Below are 22,070 nucleotides of genomic sequence, written 5' to 3'. Positions count from 1 at the left end.
CCTGGGCGGAGGTGATGACCCTCTAGTGTTCTCCTCTCTGCTGCTGTGCAGCTGGCATACCATGCACACACAGACAGTATGTCAGCACACTCTCGATGGAGCAGTGGTAGAAAGACACAAGCAGATTTTGTGACAGGTGGTTCTTCCTGAGGAGTCTCAGGAAGTAAAGTCTCTGCTGCACCTTCTAAACTGCTCCTGTGGAGTTAGCGCTCCAGGTCAGCCAGAGTGATGTTCAGTCCAACATGAGTCCTTACCTGCTGTTCAACATGAAGCAGTATTCCTGTTTGTCCCTGTGACAGAGAAACAGGCTGAAACTCCTCTGAGCCAGCTGCCTCCATCACTCTGTCTCTTTTTCTGACAGTGTTGAGATACTCAGAGAAAAAGAAGAAGTCAAGGATTCAAAAAGCAAAGGCTGGCTGTTGCTCTGTCCTCCAACATGGGGACTTTATTTTCCTCCTTTAAAGCTCCTGTGAGGAACTTTCTGTTTGTGTTGACTTTGGTGCCCCCCTGTGGACTAAGTGATCTTGCTTATTTTGTCCTATACATGTGTAAATTATGTGCTGTCAATCACCTCATCTGACACCTACCCTCTCACAGCGATTTCAGGCTTTAAAATAACAAAACAGTAAAGATCAATACCTTTTCTAACCATCTTGTTTGCTTTTCTAGGTCATTAAGAAGCATCACTGTTCATTTCAGTCCATTTCATGACCACTCAAAAACTCCTCACAGGAGCTTTAAAAAGAGACTCATTTCTTCTTTTAGCGCTTGTGTTCACTCTGCAGTATAAGAAGCTCATTCTAAATAGACTTTCAATCTAAACAGTGTCTGCAGATAGAGATATGAAGGAGTGGGCTCTCTTCTTCTAAATATGTATGAAGATGAAGTGAAAGTTCTCATATGAGCTCATGTGACCGTGTGAGGCTCTTCTTGGATCCTTCAGTCAGCCAGAGGAGAGGGAGTAGAGAAGTGATCAGCTGTATTTACCTTGATGACACAGGATAGCTGCATGTATATGAAGCAGACCTGTGACTGACAGGTCTGCTGCTTGTCTCAATGAATGAGCCTGTATCTGTGTCAGTAAACCAGTATATCTGGGATGATGAAGCTAAATGCATGTATTTATTTAAAGGGACGGTGCATATAAATTAACATTTCAGCGTAGCATCCATGTAAATATGCCAGAGTTAAGGCTAATTTTCATCTGTAGTCCCCGGCAGGTCAAAATAAATAATGTTTGATCTCAGTGTTTACCCCAGTTATGTAGTTAGTGTCTAACATCTATAACTTCCTGAATCTATCCTCTTCTTTTTCAGAGTGCACTCTGTACAGACCCCTGTGGACAGGAGAGAGAGAGAGAGAGAGAGAGAGAGAGAGAGAGAGAGAGAGAGAGAGAGAGAGAGAGAGAGAGAGAGTGTGTGTGTGTGTGTGTGTGTGTGTGTGTGTCAGAAGGACCGTGCTATGTGTACTCTATGTCTTCAAAATGTTATCTGATCCACTCAACACTTGCTCTGCTGTGGAAGACAAAAAAGGACGGTGTAGATGTGATAGTATGAAGTATTCATGCACTAGTTGGGTGCGGGGCTATGCGTCGGGGAAAACAATCCTTTCCACACAGATTTTAAACTCTGATGCTGATGCGAACAAGCTGTCCTGTCCTAAATTGAGTCATTACAGTCAATTAATAAAGAATGAGACTTAAATAAACAGATCAGGATCGGATTATTGTCCATATGTTATAAAAGACTGGACGAATGATCCCACTCACAGCTGACAAGAAATCTCTTCACATTTAGGTAACTATAACGTTAAAGTTGCTTTAGTGCTGATTACAGACAGCGGATCACACGGACAACCAAGCTCAACATCCAGCCTGATGTCTTGTAGTCACAGTGTTCCTTTACTCTGCTCTGGTTGGTAAATAAAACTTTATATTCAGATTGTTTAGTTTATTATCGTGTAGAGGGGCACACAGCAGCTCTTCTGAACTATGCATCAAAGTGCCATCTAAAATTGAAGACCTCTCAGAAGTGAATATAAGACTTAGAAAGACATTTTAAGGCTTTTTATTCTGAAAACTTAATTTATAACTTTTTAATGCTTTTCAAGGATTTTAGAGAACCCTGTCTGAGATGCTGCAGGAACGCTTGGCCTCGTCTCAGATCAAGTAATCGGAGTTTGAGTTCAGATCTCTCCTTTTTCTGTAAAAACAGCTGCCTCTCCATCCTGAAAAGACAGGAAAGGTCATTGTGAGTACTTGGAAGATACCGTTGTTACCGTCGCATCATACATCTAATTATGCATCTCACTGGCTTGGATCTGACTTATTGAAAGAGGATTTTTTGAAGTAACAGTGCAGTCAGATTATGAAAATGAAAACTGGTGTTTGAACCGCTGTGCTGCTCGACCACTCACCTCATCATCTCATGTTTGGCATCCAACAATCTCTGTGTCTTCTTACGGATCAAAGATCCCACCTGACGCACAAACACAAACACCAAACAAAGGAGAGCTTTAAACACAGACCACAAAAAGTGATATGGAACAGGACTCTCAGTCTGCAGTCACACCAGCTGCACCATGATGCTGCACAGCACTTCGGATCAGTGTTACTTAAAGCCTCTGGGAACCCGAATCAACAAAAACTTTATAACTATGATATTTATAGTCATATCTACATACTATTATATTGCTTAAAATATTAGAACTGAACTTAATTTAATTTTTAAAATATTATCTGTCATGTTTTTGATAACGTTCTGACGCTAGGTTAAAGCTGGGGTTGGTAATCAGATTTAGATACACTTTTTGTCATACTGGTTAAAATGATCTTTATGTCCTGATGGCAATCATTACATGATGTGTTCTTAAAAAAGAGTGAAGAAAAGCTGCTATCTACAGCCGGAGTAAACCTGGGAAAACACCAACCAATCACCGTTTTTTGGGTGCCAAAATTTTAAACCATTCAAATCACGTCCTGTCGTTCTGCCCGCCTCCTGTGCGTACATTTCCCCGGCGTTCACTCCCCTTCCCCGGCGTTCACTCCCCGTCCCCTGCCTCTGCTTCCCCTGACTCTACTGACTGCCCCTCTCGCTCGACCTCGGGCCTGTCCCCTCTGACTCGATGAGGTGCTTTGCTCAGGACTGTAGTCCGGATCAGAGTCTAAAAAGCTCTCACCACGGGGCTCTGACAAGCAAAAGAATGAATGACATTTAGTAAGTCCTACAGAAAATATAGATGTACTGTAGCGTCCGTCCGGACGCTGTAGGGATGACGAGCCGATTCGTGAACACGTTGAGTTTTAATAACCGGTCACTGTCGGCCGTGATCACGCCAACCAACAAAACAACAATCAATGTTTGAACGAATGAAGAACTTCTCCTCTTGTCTCTCCTCTCTCCAGCTCACACACTCTACACCTCTCCTGATGCCTTCACTAACCATCAACACTGTAGGAATTAAGAACATCTACACTGAACACGTTTAACAAACAGTAGAGCTGTTACAGTATTATATGTGTTATAACTTTTCTCCTGATATCGTGTCACTGGTACAACTGGATAATGCTAGCATGATAGTTGTGAGTACTAACAGCAGCCATGTTTGTTTGTGTTTTTAACTTTCACTATGATATGTTTTGGTGAGGACCGCTTTTGAATCAGTCACCATCATATGGTCGCAAGTCAGAGGCGCTCGTGCATGGGGGGGGGGGGGGGGGGGGGGGGGGGGCGTCGCCTTGGAGGAGCTTCGAGGGGAGGAGGGGAGGGGTTAGACAGAGTCCTGAGGAAGTGCTACATTCAAATTCATGCTAGTTTTCCGAGAATACCAACCCCAGCTTTAAAGAAGGCGGGGTTAACTTGGATATCTATGACGACATAAAATATCCAAACAATCATAAAGAAAACACTGAGTCACGTCCACAAATGTTCAACAAACGTTCCTAAAGCCCTGAACTTGGAGACTATGAAGTGATAAAAGTAATAACTGATAGAAGTATTTTGTGACTCAGCACTCAGAGACTGTTTGAAATAAATCATTTTCAGATCCTTGAGATTTTTGGATTCAGATTTGGAGTAGGACGGCTCAATCATGTAGGCTTTGTCTCTGTGCTGCTCCATGTTGCGCTGTGGTTGTTGCCATGGTTTAGTTTGATTGATGTGTCAATCAAAGAGTTAGGCCACGCCCACACAGTCCTGGGAAATGCTCTGACCTGGAAAATAAGCTGTTTTTGAACAGCGTTTTCTCAGAGTTATGGATGTTTATTTCCACTCAGATTTTTGTTGATGCTTAATTACACATTACATTTTGATATTTTATATGAATTTTAAATATTCCAACTCACGTTCCCAGAGGCTTTAAACTAAAGCCAACGTCAGTGTGCTAAGATGCTGGCAGTGACACGGCTAACAAGCTGACATTACTCAGTGAGGTTAACTCCTGTTGCTGATGCTCTTTGCAACAATTCACCTCAAAAGCTAACCTCATGATGTCGCTAGCAGAAAAGTCAGGCATCAACAGAGTCAGTAAGATACATCCTTAAAGCATCACGAGTGGCTTTCTTCATAGTGCTTTCATAATCCAAGTTCATCAGTGATAAAAGCTGGTCGTGAAATGTACCTTCATGTTTTCTCTTTTCAGAACCCTGAGCTCCTTTTGAGAAGAGATCTGAAAGAGAGAAGACAGAAAGCAGATGAATTCTCCTGATGTTTATAAATCATTACATTCATTTACATCATCGGTGTCTTGTTTGTTGGACATGTTTGTTCTGATTTATTGCTGACATGGTCACATCACTCTGTTCAAATACCAACGTGACTTAAAGGCTTATTTTTGAGAGCTGATGTAACATTTCAGACATGAGTAGCATGTTATAAATGATAAATCTGTAGTTCAAAAACTGTGAAACCAGTAAAAGAAAGTTCCCATGTGAACAGGTAGTTGTAATACTGAGAGAGATCCTGACACTGAGACCTCTTATCAGAAAAGAAGCTGCATGAACTTTGTGTATCTCCAAACCTTAGCCTACGCAATTCACCATTGGAACAAAACTAAGCCCCTGTGCAGACGGAAACAACACAGAATACTTTATCACAAGGAGAAGGAGAAAGTCTGACCTTTTCCATGAGCTGCTGTTTAACAACCGTGGAGAAGGACTCGATGGACTGTTTGACTGCTTTAGACTTCACAGACTCCCTGAAACAAACATGAAGCATTCAAACTCTTTGAATGAGAGAAGTTATTGTGCTATAACGAGACATGAGAGGATTCAATGACAGGCTACGACATGAAGGAGATCAAGAGTTTTCTTATTTTACCTGTAATCATCACAGAAATCAGCAAACGCGTCCAGCACAACCTCCAGCTCTGTTCCTCTCTGACGGCCTTGTTTCTTCCTCCTCTGCTGATCTGTGTCCGCCTTGTCTGGTTCTTCAGACGCACTGCCTTCAGACGGGAGAATGAGGAACTTTCAGACTTTGTAAAGAACTGTTCACAATAAAAAATGAAACAACACTTGATCTCTAATAACAGTTCAAAGCCCAGAACACCATCAAATGTTTCAGCTGCGTTAAGGGCACTGTGAGGGCATTGGTGTTTATTAACTCTATATAATCCAGTTTAAAGAATAGGCAGCTGCATGCTAACAGTCTATCATTTCAGACCTAACCTTTACAGAGGCTGTTTGTCTTGCTGAGGGTAAGATGGCTGGATGAACAGAGCCTAAATATTTGCCTGTTAACTTTATACTAAGAGCATGAAGAAGCTCCAGGACAGGGAACTGGAAGGAGAAGCTCGCTGGGTTTGGTCAAAATATTGAAATAAAGAAAAAAGAAATCCTGCTTCAATGTCTAAAATTCAGTAAAAAAGTTTGATATCTTTTTTTTTTTTTTTTTTTGCAAAAAATGTTTCAAAGTTTAGCTGTGCTTCCTTTTTATCTCATGACTACAGTGAAGTTTAGAAAGTGTCTGACCAACAAGGTACTTGTGCTGAAAGAGAGGATGAGCACTCAGTGAAGAAACCCACCTCATTACGTCCTCTACTGATACGTTTAGTAGCCTACCACATGGCTCCTGTTGTCCCCCAAAGCCTGATAGAAAAGACAGACGGGCAGCGAGAGCCAGCACATCACTGGGGTTATCAAGTGGGCTCCTCCCTTCACTGATGTTTCCTTTAGTTCGGCCCACGACACCTCAGAGAGGCTAAACAATGAACTCTGGAGTCCCAGAGCAACCCCCCTCCATGCCAGCTCCCACTGTCCATCATATCCACTAGCAGAACACCCCAATTTAATAACCCAACCCATACAGTACTGCCACGTTCAACGGACCCAGGCTCCGTACATGCTAGCTCCAGGTAGTGACAACACCTATACTACCTCCTCCCCTCGCAGCCCCCTCACCACCCAACACACAACAAGAAGAGTCTGCAGCTAGATGTTAGAAGACAGGGGAGGCACAGCCAAGATGAGATGCTGGTCTATTCTTGTGTGCTCTACCTCCCCCTACTGAAACTGATCTTACTCCTCCTCATCCAGATCCACCTACTAGTTTTGACTGCTTCCTCTGCTATTCCTTTACTATCTTTCTCAGACTCTGTCCATGCACTCCCAGTTCTTCCAGTAGTGGGAGAGTTCATGGTGCTACAAACCCTCTACATCCTACTTCTACTGGACAAACCCTAACCTTCCAACCTCACTGCTCTGTGTCTGCTGCCAACTCTGATTACCTAAGCTTCTTCCTTTCATACACTTCCTCCACTGAGTCCTCCCGAGGCACTGCCAGCTCTATATGATAAACTCTCCTCTGACTGACTGACTAGAGCACCATGTCAGGCCTCAGATTCAAGGAAACGATCTCCTGTGGCACTACAAGTTTTCCTCCCAAGTCTACCTTCTCCAGATCACTGCCTCCCTTTAGGTGTTAAACTGAGACTAATCCTGTTTTCTTTTTACCTTTCTTCAGAGCCAGAAGAGTTCGTCCCCTCTTTTTATTATTTATTAATTAATAAGCTGACTTTAGGGTTATCAAATGCACGGTCATGAACGTGGGATTGATGCCCTCTTGTAACTCTCAGCAAGATAAGCATACCTCTAAGTGAAACATCAAAGTGTCTTCATTGAACCGAGTGAAAACATCAGATCTGAAATTGAATCTGAGCTGTCTTCTTGGTCAGAAGAGCTCTCATGATCTTCTCTCATACCTGATGAAGAATTTCCAGATTTAGCTCTATCAGATGAAGACTTTCTGTTTTGGCCCAAACTGTTCTTCTGGGTATTTTTGGGACTTGGGATCTAAAAAATAAACACACAAATAAATACATAAAAGTTAAGTCTCAGTTTTTTGTGTTTGTGCCGGGCTCTTGGTACAGCAGTCTTCTGAAGTTAGTCCATACCCAGCTTGTGTCATCGTCAACCACCTCCTCATCGGAAGGCAGGACCTTCCTCTGCGTCTCCGTGTCAGATTCCTCCTAGAAGGAAGAAGAAGAAGAAGAGAAGAAGAAAGGTACTTTATTAATCCCCAGGGGGGGAATTCAATTTTTTCACTCGTTCTTTTTTTGGACATGCTACACATAGAGTTTTTTTTGGTATATACATACAAATGCACACACATGCAGTGAACATGCTTAGGGAGAGATGTCAGAGTGAGGATACTGCCGTCAACCAGTGCACCCCGAGCAGTTGGGGGTTCGGTGCCTTGTTCAAGGGCACATCGGCAGTGCCCAGGCAAGTGAACCAGCACCTCTCCAGCCACCAGTCCACTTGTCAAACTTCGTCCACACTGGGACTCGAACCGGCGACCCTTCGGTTCCCAAGTCCCTATGGACTGAGCTACTGCTGCCCCAAAACCCACACATGCACGGGGAGAACATGCAAACTCCACACAGAAAGGCACCTGCTCGACCGAGGACTTGAACCAGGAACCTTCTTGCTGTGAGGTAACAACAATAGCCACTGTACCACCGCGCAGTGGTGAAGAAGCATCATAATGTTGTGTGAGCACCCAAACAGTCTCCACAGAACTGATCACTCAATGGCTGTTTTCGAAACCTCCTACTATACTAGCAGTACGTACTGATTTGGCCAAAAATTCAGTATGTGGTATGTGAACAAGAGCAAAATCTGCAGTATGTCAAAGCTCCCAGGATGTTGTACTGATTCAGGAACATGTCTCAGTCTGCAGGGGACCAGTCTCCCTCACGTAGTTTCCCACAATGCACAGCGCTAACGTTCTTCTTCTTCTTTTTTGACAGGGGGAACTCAGTTTTTAGGTGCTGTGAAAATTATTAAATTCCATATAAACCACTTCTTAACTTTTTAAATCTTAAGTGATGCTAAAGAAGCAGCTTCGCTATCAGCTTGGTCTTTGTTTACTTCTGCTTTCTGAAACCAGAAATCGTGCAACACCTGACCCAGCATCCTGCAGACCAGATCCAACAGAACAGTCATACTACAGACTACCTCCAGACACAATATGTTGTATGCAGTACGTACTGCATAATACATAGGTAGCATGTAGCAGGCCGTTTCGAAACAGCCAATGACTTCCTTTCCTTGATGTGTTTCATCATGCCACTTTCTTTTTTGACATTCTTACAACAATTGTGGACTACTATTGTACGAAGCCCCTGAAGTCCTGTGAGGGTGATCCCTAAAGTTGGCCCACCAGATGTTTGTGTTTACTCTTTCTTGCCACGAGCGATGAACTAATCATAAACATTCACTTTGGCTCCAGTATGCGGGTTGTTCTGTTAACAACAGAAGCATGTTAAGTCTTGCACAGCTATCTTTGTAGCAGTAAAAAGCTGAAGAAAATGTTTGAACACAGGAAGCAAAGATTGAGCTGACTGTTGGACGGAGCTGCGACACCACATAGATCAATGTAGGAGCTTTGATGCAGCTCGTGAAGCATAGTGTTGTAAGTCCAGACCATCATATGTGTGTTTAATATTACATCTGAAGGTTCTCCCAAACATCCAACGTAGATAAAAATAAACACTGTCACTGAGAAAAATCAAAGTCATTTAGAGTGTCTAATTACAGAAACACATCACAGGACGCACCCCTCTACTCCGCACAGCAGAGGGCGCTCATGTCAAACACAGAATACCAGTCCCAGTGTTCCTCTCCTACAAACACATTTTAAACTGTGTTCATTCAATGACTAATAACATCAACACTGCTGCTCTCACTGAGGTTCAGTTGTGTGGATAAAGATAAAAATGATCACCTTATTGAACTTCAAACATTAACAATGACATTCTTACCTGTGGCTCAGGGTGGTCAGACTTTCCCCTCCCTGATTTCGTCTCTCTCTTCCTGTCTTGGTTGACCTGCAGTTGTTTTTCTTTCCTTTTAGGGACACAGAGAGAGACAACTTTGTAGTTTTTTCTTGAATGTCTGTTCTATTTTTTTTTTTTAAATGTTTAAAATAAAGACAACAAATCAAATAAAAAAAAGAGTTCAATTTTTTTAACCTTTTGTACTCATTTATTATTTAAATAGGAACCTATTTATTTTATTGTATTTCCACTATTATTTTATTTATTTATTTTAAATTATTATTATTGTTTTTTTTATTCATTCACTCATTTCGTTTTCTTATACAAACAAACATCACTTGCTTTAATTTTTTTAATTGATTTTTCTGAATATAATGTGTAAAAATTCAAATAAACAGATCTTTGGAGAATAAAAATGGAGTTCCTTGCGTGTTGTGTCCATGCAACATAAGATAAACCTTTCTGTAATGTTTGTGTCCCTGAAGGTGTCATTTTCTTCTTCAAATATTGCAACATGACTTTCTTCATGAAAAGCATTCACCATGAACTCTGTGACACGTACGCCAACTCAGACTGGAGAATGAGCCGTTTATTTGAACTCACCTTGCTGCAGGCATCTGCCCTGAGCTCCTCCTCTTGGCGGGCTTCTTCCTGACCAGACGTTCAACACTGCTGGCTGCTGGGGTACGTGGGTTCTTTTTCTTGAGGCTGCCGCCTGCGTCTGATTCTTTCCCGTCTGCCTCCAAGTCTTGTCTTTGTCCCAGAGGTGCTCCCTTCTTTTTCTTTGTTTCTGCTTCCTTCTCTGGCCTGTTGAACACAGATTGTTAAAGAGAAGCACAAAGCTGCTTCCAAAGACGAACACACTAGTTTCAGTGAAAGAGGTAAATCCAGGAAACAAGTTTTCTTTGATCTTACCCAGCTTTGACATTCCCTCCAGTACTTCTCCGACTCTTCTTCTTCTTCTCCTCTTCCTCCTCATTCTCTGCATCCCTCTCTGGGTTCTTCCTCTTCGCAGCATCTCCACGCTGCTTCACAAAAGTCTTTTGTGTCTTAGGGATTGGTTTTCTCCCAGCTTTCTCTTCCTCCTTCTGACTCTCAGGGACATTTAAATCCTCCTCCATGGCGGTACTGTGCAGAGGGTTACCTAGACAAAACAAGATGGGTCTGGTCAGCTTGAGAGTTCAACATCAAAAAAATGTCTAGATCGGGACAGAGTGAGGGACATTCAGAAGAAAACATGGAGAAAATGCTGCACTGAAATGTGCTTCAGTAGAATAATGCAGACTGCCTCAAACTGTAACACAAGAGTACGAGGAGAGCAAACACGTGCATGATTAAAAAAGTGCACTGGAACTTTATTGATTTGTATTCATGAGACTCTGTGTTAATGGGCCAAGTGTCCTGGAGGCAGTATATGCCCTGTGTGTGTGTGTGCATGCCTTCGTGTGTGTGAAGCTCCCACTGTGTGTTTACGTCTCGTGCTTCTGCATTATCATGCAGGATTGATATGAGAGCACAAAGACATCATGACAGAGGAGCTGTGTTATGGAGCAGTTGTGGACTCTCAACATGAAAAGGGCTTCTGCATGATAAAGACTCACCGAAAGGTTTCTGCAGTCCCTCCATAAAGCTGGCTCTCTCTATCGCAGACAGGTTGGGGGAATCCATATCAGCCACATCTGAAGCTTTCTGGGTCTGAATTCAGCAGAAAACATCGAGGGAGTTTGAATGCAGGATGTAACAACACACACTGTTAATATATATAAATAACTGCATGTTTTTTTTCATATTTCTTATACCGTATCATTCATCACTCACCTGCATCTCAGTTTTTTGTGTTTTGGCTCTTCTGCCCTTTTTGGCGCTGTGGAAACAATGAAAACATCATCATGATCAGTTTTTGTGCCTGAACGTGGTCTAAATGAAGCTGATACTGAGGTTGACATCCTCCTCACTTATCACAGCCTTCAGTCTGCTCACTGATAACACATCTTCTCTTGACCAATGCTGCTTCAAGACTGTTAACCAGGTCCAGTAAAACAACCCTATTCTCCTTACATTGGCTGCCAATCAAATTCAGAATACGGTTTAAAATCCTCATATTAACATATAAAGCTATCCATCATCAAGCACCCTCATATATCTCTGACCTGCTCCACCCTTACATCCCCAGTAGACCCCTCAGATCCTCAGACCAGGGTCTGCTTGCTGTGCCTCCTTTGAGGCTGAAAACTAAAGGTGAGCGTGCCTTTGAGCATGTGGCTATAACTCTGTGGAACAATCTTCCACCACAAGTGTGCTGTGCTGATTCCACTGAGACTTTTAAAAAGCCTCTTAAGGTTAATTTGTTTGTCATGGCTTTTGACCATCATCAGTAGTTTGTTGTTATTTTGTCTGCCTTCATTATTATCTTATTTATTGCACATTTTATTGTCTTGTCTATTTTGATACTCTGTGAAGCACTTTGTGACTATGCTCTGTAAAGGGCACTACACTAAATAAACTTTACTTAACTTACATGTAACAGGAGTGTTAAACCGCCTCACTCAAGTGTGTTAGAACATAAACCTATTGCTTAGTTTATTTCCTTAAGAAAACAACACGTATTGAGGTGTTTCTTACTGAAGCCTCAAGATAACTTGTTATTATGATCTGTCTTCTTATATATTTCAATATAGGAGGCTAAAAGTCATTAAAAACAAACAGCTGACTGGTCACTGTGACAGATCTTGGTATACACACACTGAGGTAAATTCAGCCTATTTCAGTGTTTGTTTTAGGCTTCAACAACTCTGAAGACACACATTATGATCATCTAGCCAGAGAAACAGCAGGGATTAACAGGTTTTCACAGGAAACAAAGTAAATATAATGCAATGTAAATGTTTGCTCACGGCTTCCGTAGTTTTATATCGTTCACTCTTTCTGACCTTTATCCTGATAACTCTGACATTACGTACTGATTAGCTTTAAGAAGGTGTGTTTAAATCTGTTTCCAATGTTTTCATTTAGTTAGGATACTTGTAGCACATGAGCAGTAACACCTAATCTCGTCTCTCTCTAATAAACAACGTTACAGGTTGACTGTAGTTTGAACAGACGGTCGAGATTACTCCGTCATATTATTAAGGACATATGTAGCATGGTGGAGATATGGAAAACGTATTATATATATTATATTTCTCACCTCATTTTGACTGAAGGTTACACGTCAAATCTGTCCAAACTCGATCAGAAACCACAGCCTGTAAGATAAACAGCTGAGAGAGGTTCCCGCAAAACATTCAAGTTCCGGACTGAACCATTCCAGACACACAGGGGTGGACGTGATCTGATGGAGACACTTTGTCTTACAAATCAAAAGTTAACACGTCAAAATACTTTATTTACGAAATAACAGCAACTGTAATATATTCTAAGCTGGCATAGCACGGGTACAGCTGAACTGTAATCAAATTAAAGAAGAATTTACGAAGAGTGTAGACCCTAATCTAAAACATGGAACTGGTCCTACGGCGAGCGGAGGGGGTCATAATCCCTATAACCCGCTCTTTCGAGAAGGAGGAGTAAAAAATGTATTGAAACGAAATTAAATAAAGTGGGCAAAAATGTAGTTCAAGCACCCTGACATGACATGATGATTGTATGTATTTTTATTATTTTAGTGCCTCTCGTGAATGAAATGTAAATTTTTATTATCAAATAAACAAAAAGGTGGGAGTTTAATTTTCAGATAATGCTGTAATTTATGTCTTATATACTTTATTTGATCCCCCATTGGGGGAAGTTATTTTGTTACAGCAGCTTACAACACGGGACAGGGGAATACAACAATGTACTTACATAGTTAAAAAGATAATAACAACATTAATAGTAATGATAAAATAAAATAGAATAAAATAAAAATAGAATAAAATAAAATATGGCATATATTACAGATATATACACACTATGTACACTTCTATCTAAAGAATAGATAGTGATGTAAGTTATTACACAGATAAAATTGCACAAGGTTATTAAAAAAACGTACACAGTATGAGAAAAATCAGTGCAGTCTTGGAGCTATTTCCTCCTATTTGAGGCACATTTTCTTACACAGTCTATAATACTTCACCATGTGAAAATAAATCATTTTCTCATCATTTGTAATCATATTTAGTGATAATCTGATTCTGTAACTAATTTACAGTTTCATGTAACAGTCAATCCCCAACGCTCCCTAACGATCAGCGTTACCACAATGCCCATGCCTTGAGTTCAGCATTTGGTTTAGCTTTCTGGAGTCAGAAGGGACCATCCCTGCATCCCAAATATCTGGTTTAAATCTCAATATATATATATATATTTAAAAAAAGATAAAAAGGAACAAGACAATATCAAAACGAGATATAAGATCCTGTCAGTGAAACTGCCTGAAATGGAATAAAAGCAGCGTAAGGGGAGGATTAAAGACTTGAAAAGTGTACAGAATTTGACTTCTCTTAGGGCTAAAATCCTGCAGTCTTTCTGAGGTCCAGCAGATGGAGACTTGACTATAAAAAGAAGACATTATGCTGAAGTGCTTTTAATCTGCAGTCTTTCCATGGTCCAGCAGGAGCAGTCAGACCTGATTTAAATTAATTCAATTCTGAATCATTTCAAACCTGCATTCTTCACCAATTGTGAAGTACTGCAAACATGTCATTTAAGAGCCCTGAAGGGGGAGCCACAAGTGGTTGCAGAAAATGATCTGTGAAAGAACTTAAAACCTGCATTCTATCTGAAGTCCAGTGGGGGGGGTATCTACAGAAATATCATTCTGTAAATGTCCAGCAGGGGAGCCTCCACTGACTGCAAAACATCTAATTTTGATGGACTTAAACCTCAATTCTGTCACATTACCAGCAGAGGGAGCCATTTGGTGGACAAAAAAACATCAAATCCAAGAGTATTATCTGTTAAACTTGCAGAATACAATATCATCAAAACCAGAAGAGGTGAAGAAGGTCCCGCTGTCTGGTAGCATCTTGATTGTTTATTAGCAAATTCTAATTGCGGCCAGTGTACCATGGACGGTCTGTTTAAAGTAGTATAAAAAAAATCATGTATTTCTTTTCCATTTTCATGTGTAAATGTATTTATAATTAACATATATGATATGTTTTGATAACCCCCTGGGGGGTCGCAAGACACAATTGGGGGGTTGTGAGATGTCTTCCAGAATTTTTTTTTTTAAGTTATCTAAAAATAGTACTGAAACGTATTGCGTTCACATGAGAAAAAATATTCTGCTCTGTTTTTCTGAATTAACGAGTGAAAGCTGGGGTTGGTATCCACAGAAAACTAGCATGAATTTGAATGTAGCATTTCCTCAGGACTCCGTCTAACCCCACCCTCCCCTCGGAGCTCCTCCAAAACGACGCCCCCGCTCACATGCACGAGCGCCACTGAATCGCGACCATATGATGGTGACTGATTCCAAACCGGTCCTCAGCACATCGTTTGTGTTTTGCACTACGTCAACTCATGTCTCACTCAGCGGTAAGAAAACACCAAAACATTCTCATAGAGAAAGTTAAAAACACAAACAAACCTGAAATGTACGCGCAGGAGGCGGGCAGAACGGCAGAACGGGATTTCATTGGTTTCTTAATTTGGCTCCTGATGGCAGGGATTGGTTGGTGTTTTCCCAGGTTTACTCCAGCTGTAGATAGTGGCTTTTTCACTCTTTTTTAAGAACACATTATGTATTGATTGTCATCGGGACATAAAGATCATTTTAACCAGTATAACAAAACGTGTATCTAAATCTGACTACCAACCCCAGCTTTAACAAAAGTCTGTCAGAAGTTAGAGAACTGTTGGGAACAGCTGACTCACACTGTTTTCCTTTCATGTTTACAGAAACAATATTAAACTTATAGCAGGTCCGCAGTCATACCTTTTACACATACATATTAATGTATTTATGTTTATTTATTAGGGACAGATAAACACAAGCTGAAAGCAGTGATCTAGTGCAAGTCATTGTGTTTGTAGCGGATACTTATTCGCATCATCTGTCCTTATAGAAACCAAGGGGGTTACATACTGAGCCATTGAAACTGATAGTTCAGAAATGTGACATTTATGGACACTTTTAATGCACACATACTGTTCTGAATATGTTACTGTATATGCTATACTTTAGTCTCTTTCAGATTTAAAGTAACCATATTTTTAAAAATGGCATAACGTGGAAGGAAAAATTGGTCAAGCCAAATTTTCTGCATCTGTTTTAATCACAGTAACATTTGCTGGAGTTCCATTTACACCACAATTTCCAGAGCTGATTAAACTCAGACTGAAAGGCAGCAATCTGACTTTATCCTTTTAATAACAGTGTTTGAACTTCCTACTGTGTGTGGGTGATGTCATTGGAAAAATTAAGCATATTCACCATCGCCTTATTTTAAAATGAAGCTTTTGAACAAACCTATTTATCAGAATCTCCTTTTTAATATCTGTTCCCACTTCCTTTGTTTCCAGTTAGTTTTGTGACTTTTCAGTCATACTTTAAGATGATATCCCTTAGTATCACATGCAGTTAGTGGAAACATGCTGCAATAATCCACTCCCACATTGCCACTGCTGTTTCCTGTGAGAACCTGATCCAGATCTGTGAGAAAAGAGACAATGGGTGGAAGGATTTTTGTTTCTTTTTGCTGAGACTGAGGCCTGCCAAGAATCTGTTAGACAGAAAGAACTGTGTCATCCTGAGGAGGTGCAGCGATCATGTGACAGAAACTTTCAGGGAGGAAACACTGAGAGTTCAAGAAGTCAAGAAGTGTTACTCTGGGGGTCAGAGAAAACAAATTAGAGTTTAATCACACTAACAACCACACTGTCACGAAAGCAAGTTCAGCAGACTCAAAAAATTAAATTGTTCTGTTTTCTTATTGGATTGCTAGTTGGGTGTAGTTTTAAAAATACTTAAATGATAGTCAAAGACAGATGGCATGGATATGTATTTCCAACAAACCACATTCCCACTTGGCTGAGGGATTGTCTCAGGTGATACAGTTGCCTAATGTTTGCTTTGAGTGGTTTAATGTAAGTGAATTTAATGATTTAACTTGAAATATGACCAGATCACCCTCCATATGTTCACTTTTTTATTGTTTCTTTCTTTAGCTGATGAATCGAGACGCAGTGAAACGATGATTTTTCAGATTCCTAACATTTTCATTACTGACAACCTGAAACCTGAACTTCTGCTTCCCACCCTGAGAGTCTTTAAAGGAAAATTGCAGCTGATTAGTGCAGCACAATTTTTTTTGTTATGACTGACATGCTTAGTTAGTGCACCTGAAAAACCTGACTGCCCCAGGGAGTTCTTAGGATGTACAGTACTTGCAGTAACCCTGGTATACCTTCCACTGTTTTGCCTAATAAAAAATTGCATAAAATTTCCTGTGCTAAGTTTTGCAAAGATCTTTTGGTTTTTTTATCCATTCTTTTTAAGACCTGGTTACACAGAGATGAAGCAGGCTTCATCATAGTCATGGGGGCTTGGCTCCACACAGTAGGGATTGCTGCTGAACAAAACTTCTTTGTATTCTTTTACGCCATGACACAGAGCCTAACCTTAAATGGTGAATAACAAACCAGAGAAGTGTGAGTTAGTTTGATTAGTGTCATAAAATCATAACACTAGTCTTCTGTTATTTTTTAGAAATATCCAGTGATGATGTAAAGAAAGAACTCATTCTATTTATTTTACAACCTCTCAAAGCATCACACTCTACAGGAGAGGATGAGGGACACTAAACACTTTTTCTTTTTTTTTTTTTTACCTTAGGCCAGTAAAAAAAAATATATATATCCCCAAAAAATGATTTTCAGTGTCCCTAATCCTCCTCAGTACAAACACACACCTGCAGCGGAGACATTTTGAAGCAGGACATTTTCCTTCAGGGCGACCTTAATGACTTGAGTGAAACAAAGGACCTGAGTGAGAATGACATACCCAGGAGGTATGCAGTCAGACCAGTCCAGTTAATAACTCAATGTAGGATTTGGCTGTTTAAACAGGAAGTGCCTGCAGGTGTGAATTACCTGACCGACTCAGAGCTCCATGAACACTCTCAGGCTCACAGAATAGAAAAACAAACTACAACTTAGTTTTTGTCCTCATCAAAGTTTTGCAGTTTAATCAAGTAGGGATGATAACACATTCATTAAGAGCAGGAACAGATTAAGACTCTGTAAAATGTGTTAAAGTTGTAAACTTTAAAAAAAATCCCTCAAATGTTTCCCCCAAGTGTTCCTGATCAGGTGAGGAAGGGAAGCTCTTTGTTTTTGTTTTTCCTCAATGCACTTGATTGTACAGAATTATTTTGTTGCTACACTTGTGAAATATGAAGATTCATATTAAAGAGCTCCAAAGTTGAATTGATTTAATAGTAGCTAATGATTATTTTTCAAAGAGTTCAGATATTGTCCATGTAAGATATTAACTCTACTGGAATTTCAGTCTGCTGTTTGGAGCCCTCAAGGTCGAGAGGATGATAATTTAAGATTCTTCAACTATCATTATTCACATCTAGTGCTTATATAAACACCAGATAACAAACAACCTCTCTTGGTACAAGAGAGAGCTTCAGTCCGGGTAGGTTTGAATGAGTATTTAAAACCTTTTGTTTAAAAAAGTGCAGAAAGCATGAATGTAGGTTTTCTCCCCTACAATTATAACAGATTCTGAGACCGATTATGTTGTTTTTTATTGTTTGTTTTTTTGCATTTACACAAGATTTTTGAGACCAAAAGATTGTGATTTTTTTTTCAATTTTCTTCATGTTTTCCCCAGGACTTATAAAATAAAATCATAGTGAGGACTCTGACTTTCTTTTTTCATTGAAAACATTTTTGAATTAATACAAAAATTGTAACATAGTTTTTACTTTGCAACTTCTGCCTTAAAAGCAATAATAATGAGATAAAAAAGTCTTGTTAAAAAAAGTTGTTGTTTTGTTTATCTTGTGCTTTTCCAATATTATCATTAAAACATGTTTTAAGTAAAGGTTACTGTCTTTGTTTAATATGACTTTTATTATTACACCATAGGTTTTACCTTGACTCTTAATAGTGCTATTCTCTTATTTGTCATCAGTATTTGCATCATTGTGTATTGTGAGTCTTTTTACTGGGATTTGTTGTCTCCCTACTTGTCCAGCACTTTGGTCAAAGTGATCTGCCAACGAAAGTGCTCTGCAAACAATTCAAACTTAACTTGACTTGACGTGCATCGATACTTTTAATTTACCCTGTTTTCTCCCAATCTGGTTGGTGTTTTCCCAGGTTTACTCCGGCTGTAGATAGCAGCTTTTTTGACTATTTTTTAAGAACACATTATGTAATGATTGCCATCAGGACATAAAGATCATTTTAACCAGTATGACAAAAAGTATCTAAATCTGACTGCCAAACCCAGCTATAATTAAAAAAATCGGAACACTTTTCTCTTAATTCCGAGATAATTAACTCGTTAATTCAGAAAACAGAGCAGATTTTTTTTCATCTTGTGAATGCAATACGCTTCAGTACTATTTTTAGATAACTTTAAAAAAACAACAATATTCTGGTGGACATCTCCCAACCTCCCATTTCTTTCTCATGACCCCCCAGGGGGTCCCGACACACACTTTGGGAACGCCTGGTCTAACAGGTGTGTGATGGAAGGTGCGAGTGTCCACTCAGGGCTTCCGTAGAGCTCTGTGTACAAATTCTGAGCTCAAATTTAAACGTGCAATGTCAATGAACTTTCATAGCCTTGTGCGTTTAACTAAATATATGAAGGGATAAAATACGAAACATGCACATTTTAATATAATGATGGCCTGAGGACTAGAACCCTTGTTACAGCCCAGTGAACCTCCCCGGCTGCTGTCCGTCCTCCTCCTCCTCCGGGTTGTCTCCGCCCTCATACTTTATAAATGAGTGGAGCTCCGTCCAGTCAGCGGGGTTTGCTCGGCTCGTCAGCTGCTGAATGGATGTAACATGGCGGAGAAAGGTAGCAGCAGGCAGCCGTGGTCCTCCCGGTCCACTTCTCCAGCACCGCAGTAGAACCGCCTGCTAGATGCTGGACCAGGTGCGGGGAGCCTACACGGTTTATCGGGACACTACAAGAGGAAAACTTGACTCCAAAATGAGCCGACTCGCAACAGGTAGGAGAGACAAGTGCACGCGAGCAGCCTCTCGAGTAACATGCACATGCAGGATGAGTGTGTGTGTGCAGGATGAGTGTGTTTGTGCAGGTAGACTGTGTGTGTGCAGGATGAGTGTGTGTGTGCAGGTAGGCAGTGTTTTTATCTCATGTATTAAAACAGCAGAACTCCAGATTCAGGACTTTCTAGGCTGCAGCCAACTTCTCCTCCAGAGCGGCTGTGAGCAGGAATTTGTTGGACCGGTTCCTCCAGCGGTCACACAGAAAGGAGGAAATTCTTGTCGGGCGTGTTTTCAATCAAAATAATCATTTCCCCTCAAACCTTTCAGACGTGCAGGAGTCTGCAGAGGAGTGTACCCCCTCCCCACCGCTGCCTGCGGATCATGTGTTCAACTCCGGAGCCGTGTTGTTCCCTGGTAGATAAAACTGCACCCTGTTATCCATGACTGCACTTATTCATACTGTTCATGCTTTTCTACAATAATGCACTGACTCAATTCAACTTAACCTGTCATTAAATGTGACTACATGAGCAAAATGTCCTAAAAGGGTAATTTTAATTTCCTAACCAGAGGCCCATTTCTGAATATTTTTGGGATGAAAATGGAAAAAGTTTTTAAATTCTTCAGTGAGCAGGCTGTAATGGCTTCAACACAACCCTTGCTGACCTGCTCAAAGTCCAACAGTTCTTGTATTTGTCACGGACAGGATCACATCCAGAAATACTGATTTGTTAAGAGAATATTATGATAGTTCTGCAGTAGATTTCATCAGCCTGCAGCAGGGAAACAGGCTGTAATGGTTGCAACCCAAGTGGCAACCTCCTGTCTAAAAATATGAGTCCAATGCGGAAGTGCTAAAAACTGCAGTTCATCGAGGATCCGCTTGAGGCTGGCTCCGGAAGTACCAGAAACCACATACACACCAATTCAAAAAAGCTGATCTTAACAGCAGAAATAAACATGTTTACAGCCTGGTGCAAAAGACGAGTGTAGTCTGGATAGCTCATTTCTCGATCGGCACAAACTGTACGGGGGTGAATTTTTTTTCTTCAGTTTTGATGATATTGAGATTACGAGTCTTCCAATGAGAGGCACAGCTGACTTGATTGACAGGCGGGAACACTGTAGCTGTTGGCTAGGAAGCTCAAAGCTCACCTCTTTACGTCACAATTGCTCGACAGCAGCAATATGGCTCCTGCCAACGATTGGCCTCAAAACAGCGCTTCAGGAACAGATGGGTGACGTCACGGATACTACGTCCATTTATTATACAGTCTATGTTGCAACCTTACACTTGGGGGCATATTTGCAAAAAACAATCAAACCAGAAGCAGGTAACACCGTTCTCAGCACAGCCACCAGACTCCATTAACAAAAACAATCATTTAAGCTCACAGAACAGAAGAGGTGTTGGTCTACTGCTGCCTGGTTGGGATAGTTGGTTTGCGACATTGTGAGACTTAAAGGGCTTAAAACGATTGATCAGGATTCAACACAATGTTTGTGTGCCTCACAATAACATAAAAAACAACAACAGATAAAGGAAGAAGTAGTCCACCAGCTCCTGTGTTCTGACTTATAATTGATCTTTTTTTCAGTGGAGTCTGGTGCCTTTGAATCGGGTGATGAAATAGCTGTGTCTGGTTTCAAAAACATTGGACTCATCTACAGTAAAACTAAAAGACCTTATCAAAGAAGTTTGAACTTGTCATTGGCCCAAACAAGAAACCAGACAGATACCAATTCTGTGCCTACAAGTCAAAATTGCCCCAAAAGTCCAGGTTCAGGAGTATCAGAATTACCCTTTCAGTACATTAAGTGCCAGACCTGTCTTTTTTTGGAAAGGAATATCATCTCCACATGTGAGATAACTTGTGATATCTCTGTACAGGTGCTTTTGATCAACATGGCTGCCCTTTGATCATGTTCCCGTTGGACGCACAGGACAAACTCTCCTCAGATCTCAGCAAAGCAGAAGTTGTGGACTTCATCAATTACTTTCTGTGTCTGCACAAGTACGTGGAGTCAAAAACTATTACAGCATGCATGTTTGTGAGCGGAAGAACAATGAGTACTGATGGTTTGATTATTCTGTCTCCACAGTAAGAAGCAGGTGAAGGAGAGTTTGGTGTCAGTGGTGGCTGATCTGAGGCAGGCCTCGCTCCAAACGACCAGGTTCATTGCTGAGACTCTGCTTCTTCTGGAGGTATGGTGATGATAGAGTTGGCTGATGTGAATACTGGTCTTGTAGCATGTTTCCAGTGATTGTTCTGGAAGTAGTGACCATGCCTGCACGCTGCAAATGACATCAAAACTCCATGGTTTAGGCTCAAAATGGATGTTAATTTTCTGAGGTACTGTATATAATAGCCTGACAGTGGATGCTCCATCAGTGTTCCTCTTGAAAGCAGTCAACAAATGCTTTTATTCTTCATTTTTTTGCTTGTTTCAGTGCTGTGCAGCCCTCTAGAGATAATCAGAATACAAAGGGTAAAAATCGATTAGCCAGTGGAGGGATCCATTCAGTAGTTGTACAGATCCATCAATACTAATATCCAAACACTAAACACAAAGGTTAAATTAATGTGTGAGCAAACTAACCTGTC

General features: G+C 40.7%; 2 protein-coding genes across 2 annotated transcripts in view; one reads left to right on the top strand and one right to left on the bottom strand.

Annotated features, from left to right (window-relative positions):
* Nucleotides 1–2,050: 2,050 nt before the first annotated feature.
* cenpu (centromere protein U) lies at nt 2,051–12,763 on the bottom strand. The gene is made up of 13 exons (XM_034699010.1): nt 12,464–12,763; nt 11,095–11,140; nt 10,878–10,971; nt 10,192–10,420; nt 9,880–10,083; nt 9,262–9,346; nt 7,390–7,464; nt 7,198–7,288; nt 5,316–5,442; nt 5,115–5,193; nt 4,618–4,665; nt 2,416–2,477; nt 2,051–2,226 (listed from the first exon to the last, which is right to left on the bottom strand). The coding sequence occupies exons 1-13, from the start codon at nt 12,466–12,468 to the stop codon at nt 2,085–2,087; spliced, it is 1,287 nt and encodes a 428-aa protein (XP_034554901.1). The 5' UTR covers nt 12,469–12,763; the 3' UTR covers nt 2,051–2,084.
* A 6,464-nt stretch (nt 12,764–19,227) lies between these two features.
* The window catches only part of LOC117823778, a 36,652-nt gene continuing 33,809 nt past the window's right edge, over nt 19,228–22,070 (top strand). Inside the window, exons 1-4 of the mRNA XM_034699007.1 lie at nt 19,228–19,463; nt 19,792–19,878; nt 21,356–21,479; nt 21,568–21,670. Coding sequence (XP_034554898.1) covers nt 19,376–19,463; nt 19,792–19,878; nt 21,356–21,479; nt 21,568–21,670 — 402 coding nt within the window. The 5' untranslated portion in view covers nt 19,228–19,375. The remainder of the gene's footprint in view (nt 19,464–19,791; nt 19,879–21,355; nt 21,480–21,567; nt 21,671–22,070) is intronic.

Source organism: Notolabrus celidotus, chromosome 13 (genome assembly GCF_009762535.1).
Source record: "Notolabrus celidotus isolate fNotCel1 chromosome 13, fNotCel1.pri, whole genome shotgun sequence".
NCBI classification, from domain to species: domain Eukaryota; kingdom Metazoa; phylum Chordata; class Actinopteri; order Labriformes; family Labridae; genus Notolabrus; species Notolabrus celidotus.
This window is presented reverse-complemented; position numbering and strand designations above follow the sequence as displayed.

What these genes read in the sequence shown, in the direction of transcription:
- cenpu (XM_034699010.1), bottom strand. An exon ending in CTGACCACCCTGAGCCACAG is followed by an intron (nt 7,465 to 9,261) that starts GTAAGAATGTCA and finishes TCTTCCTTCTAG; the next exon opens with GAGGAATCTGACACGGAGAC. An exon ending in GCCAAACATGAGATGATGAG is followed by an intron (nt 2,227 to 2,415) that starts GTGAGTGGTCGA and finishes CTGTCTTTTCAG; the next exon opens with GATGGAGAGGCAGCTGTTTT.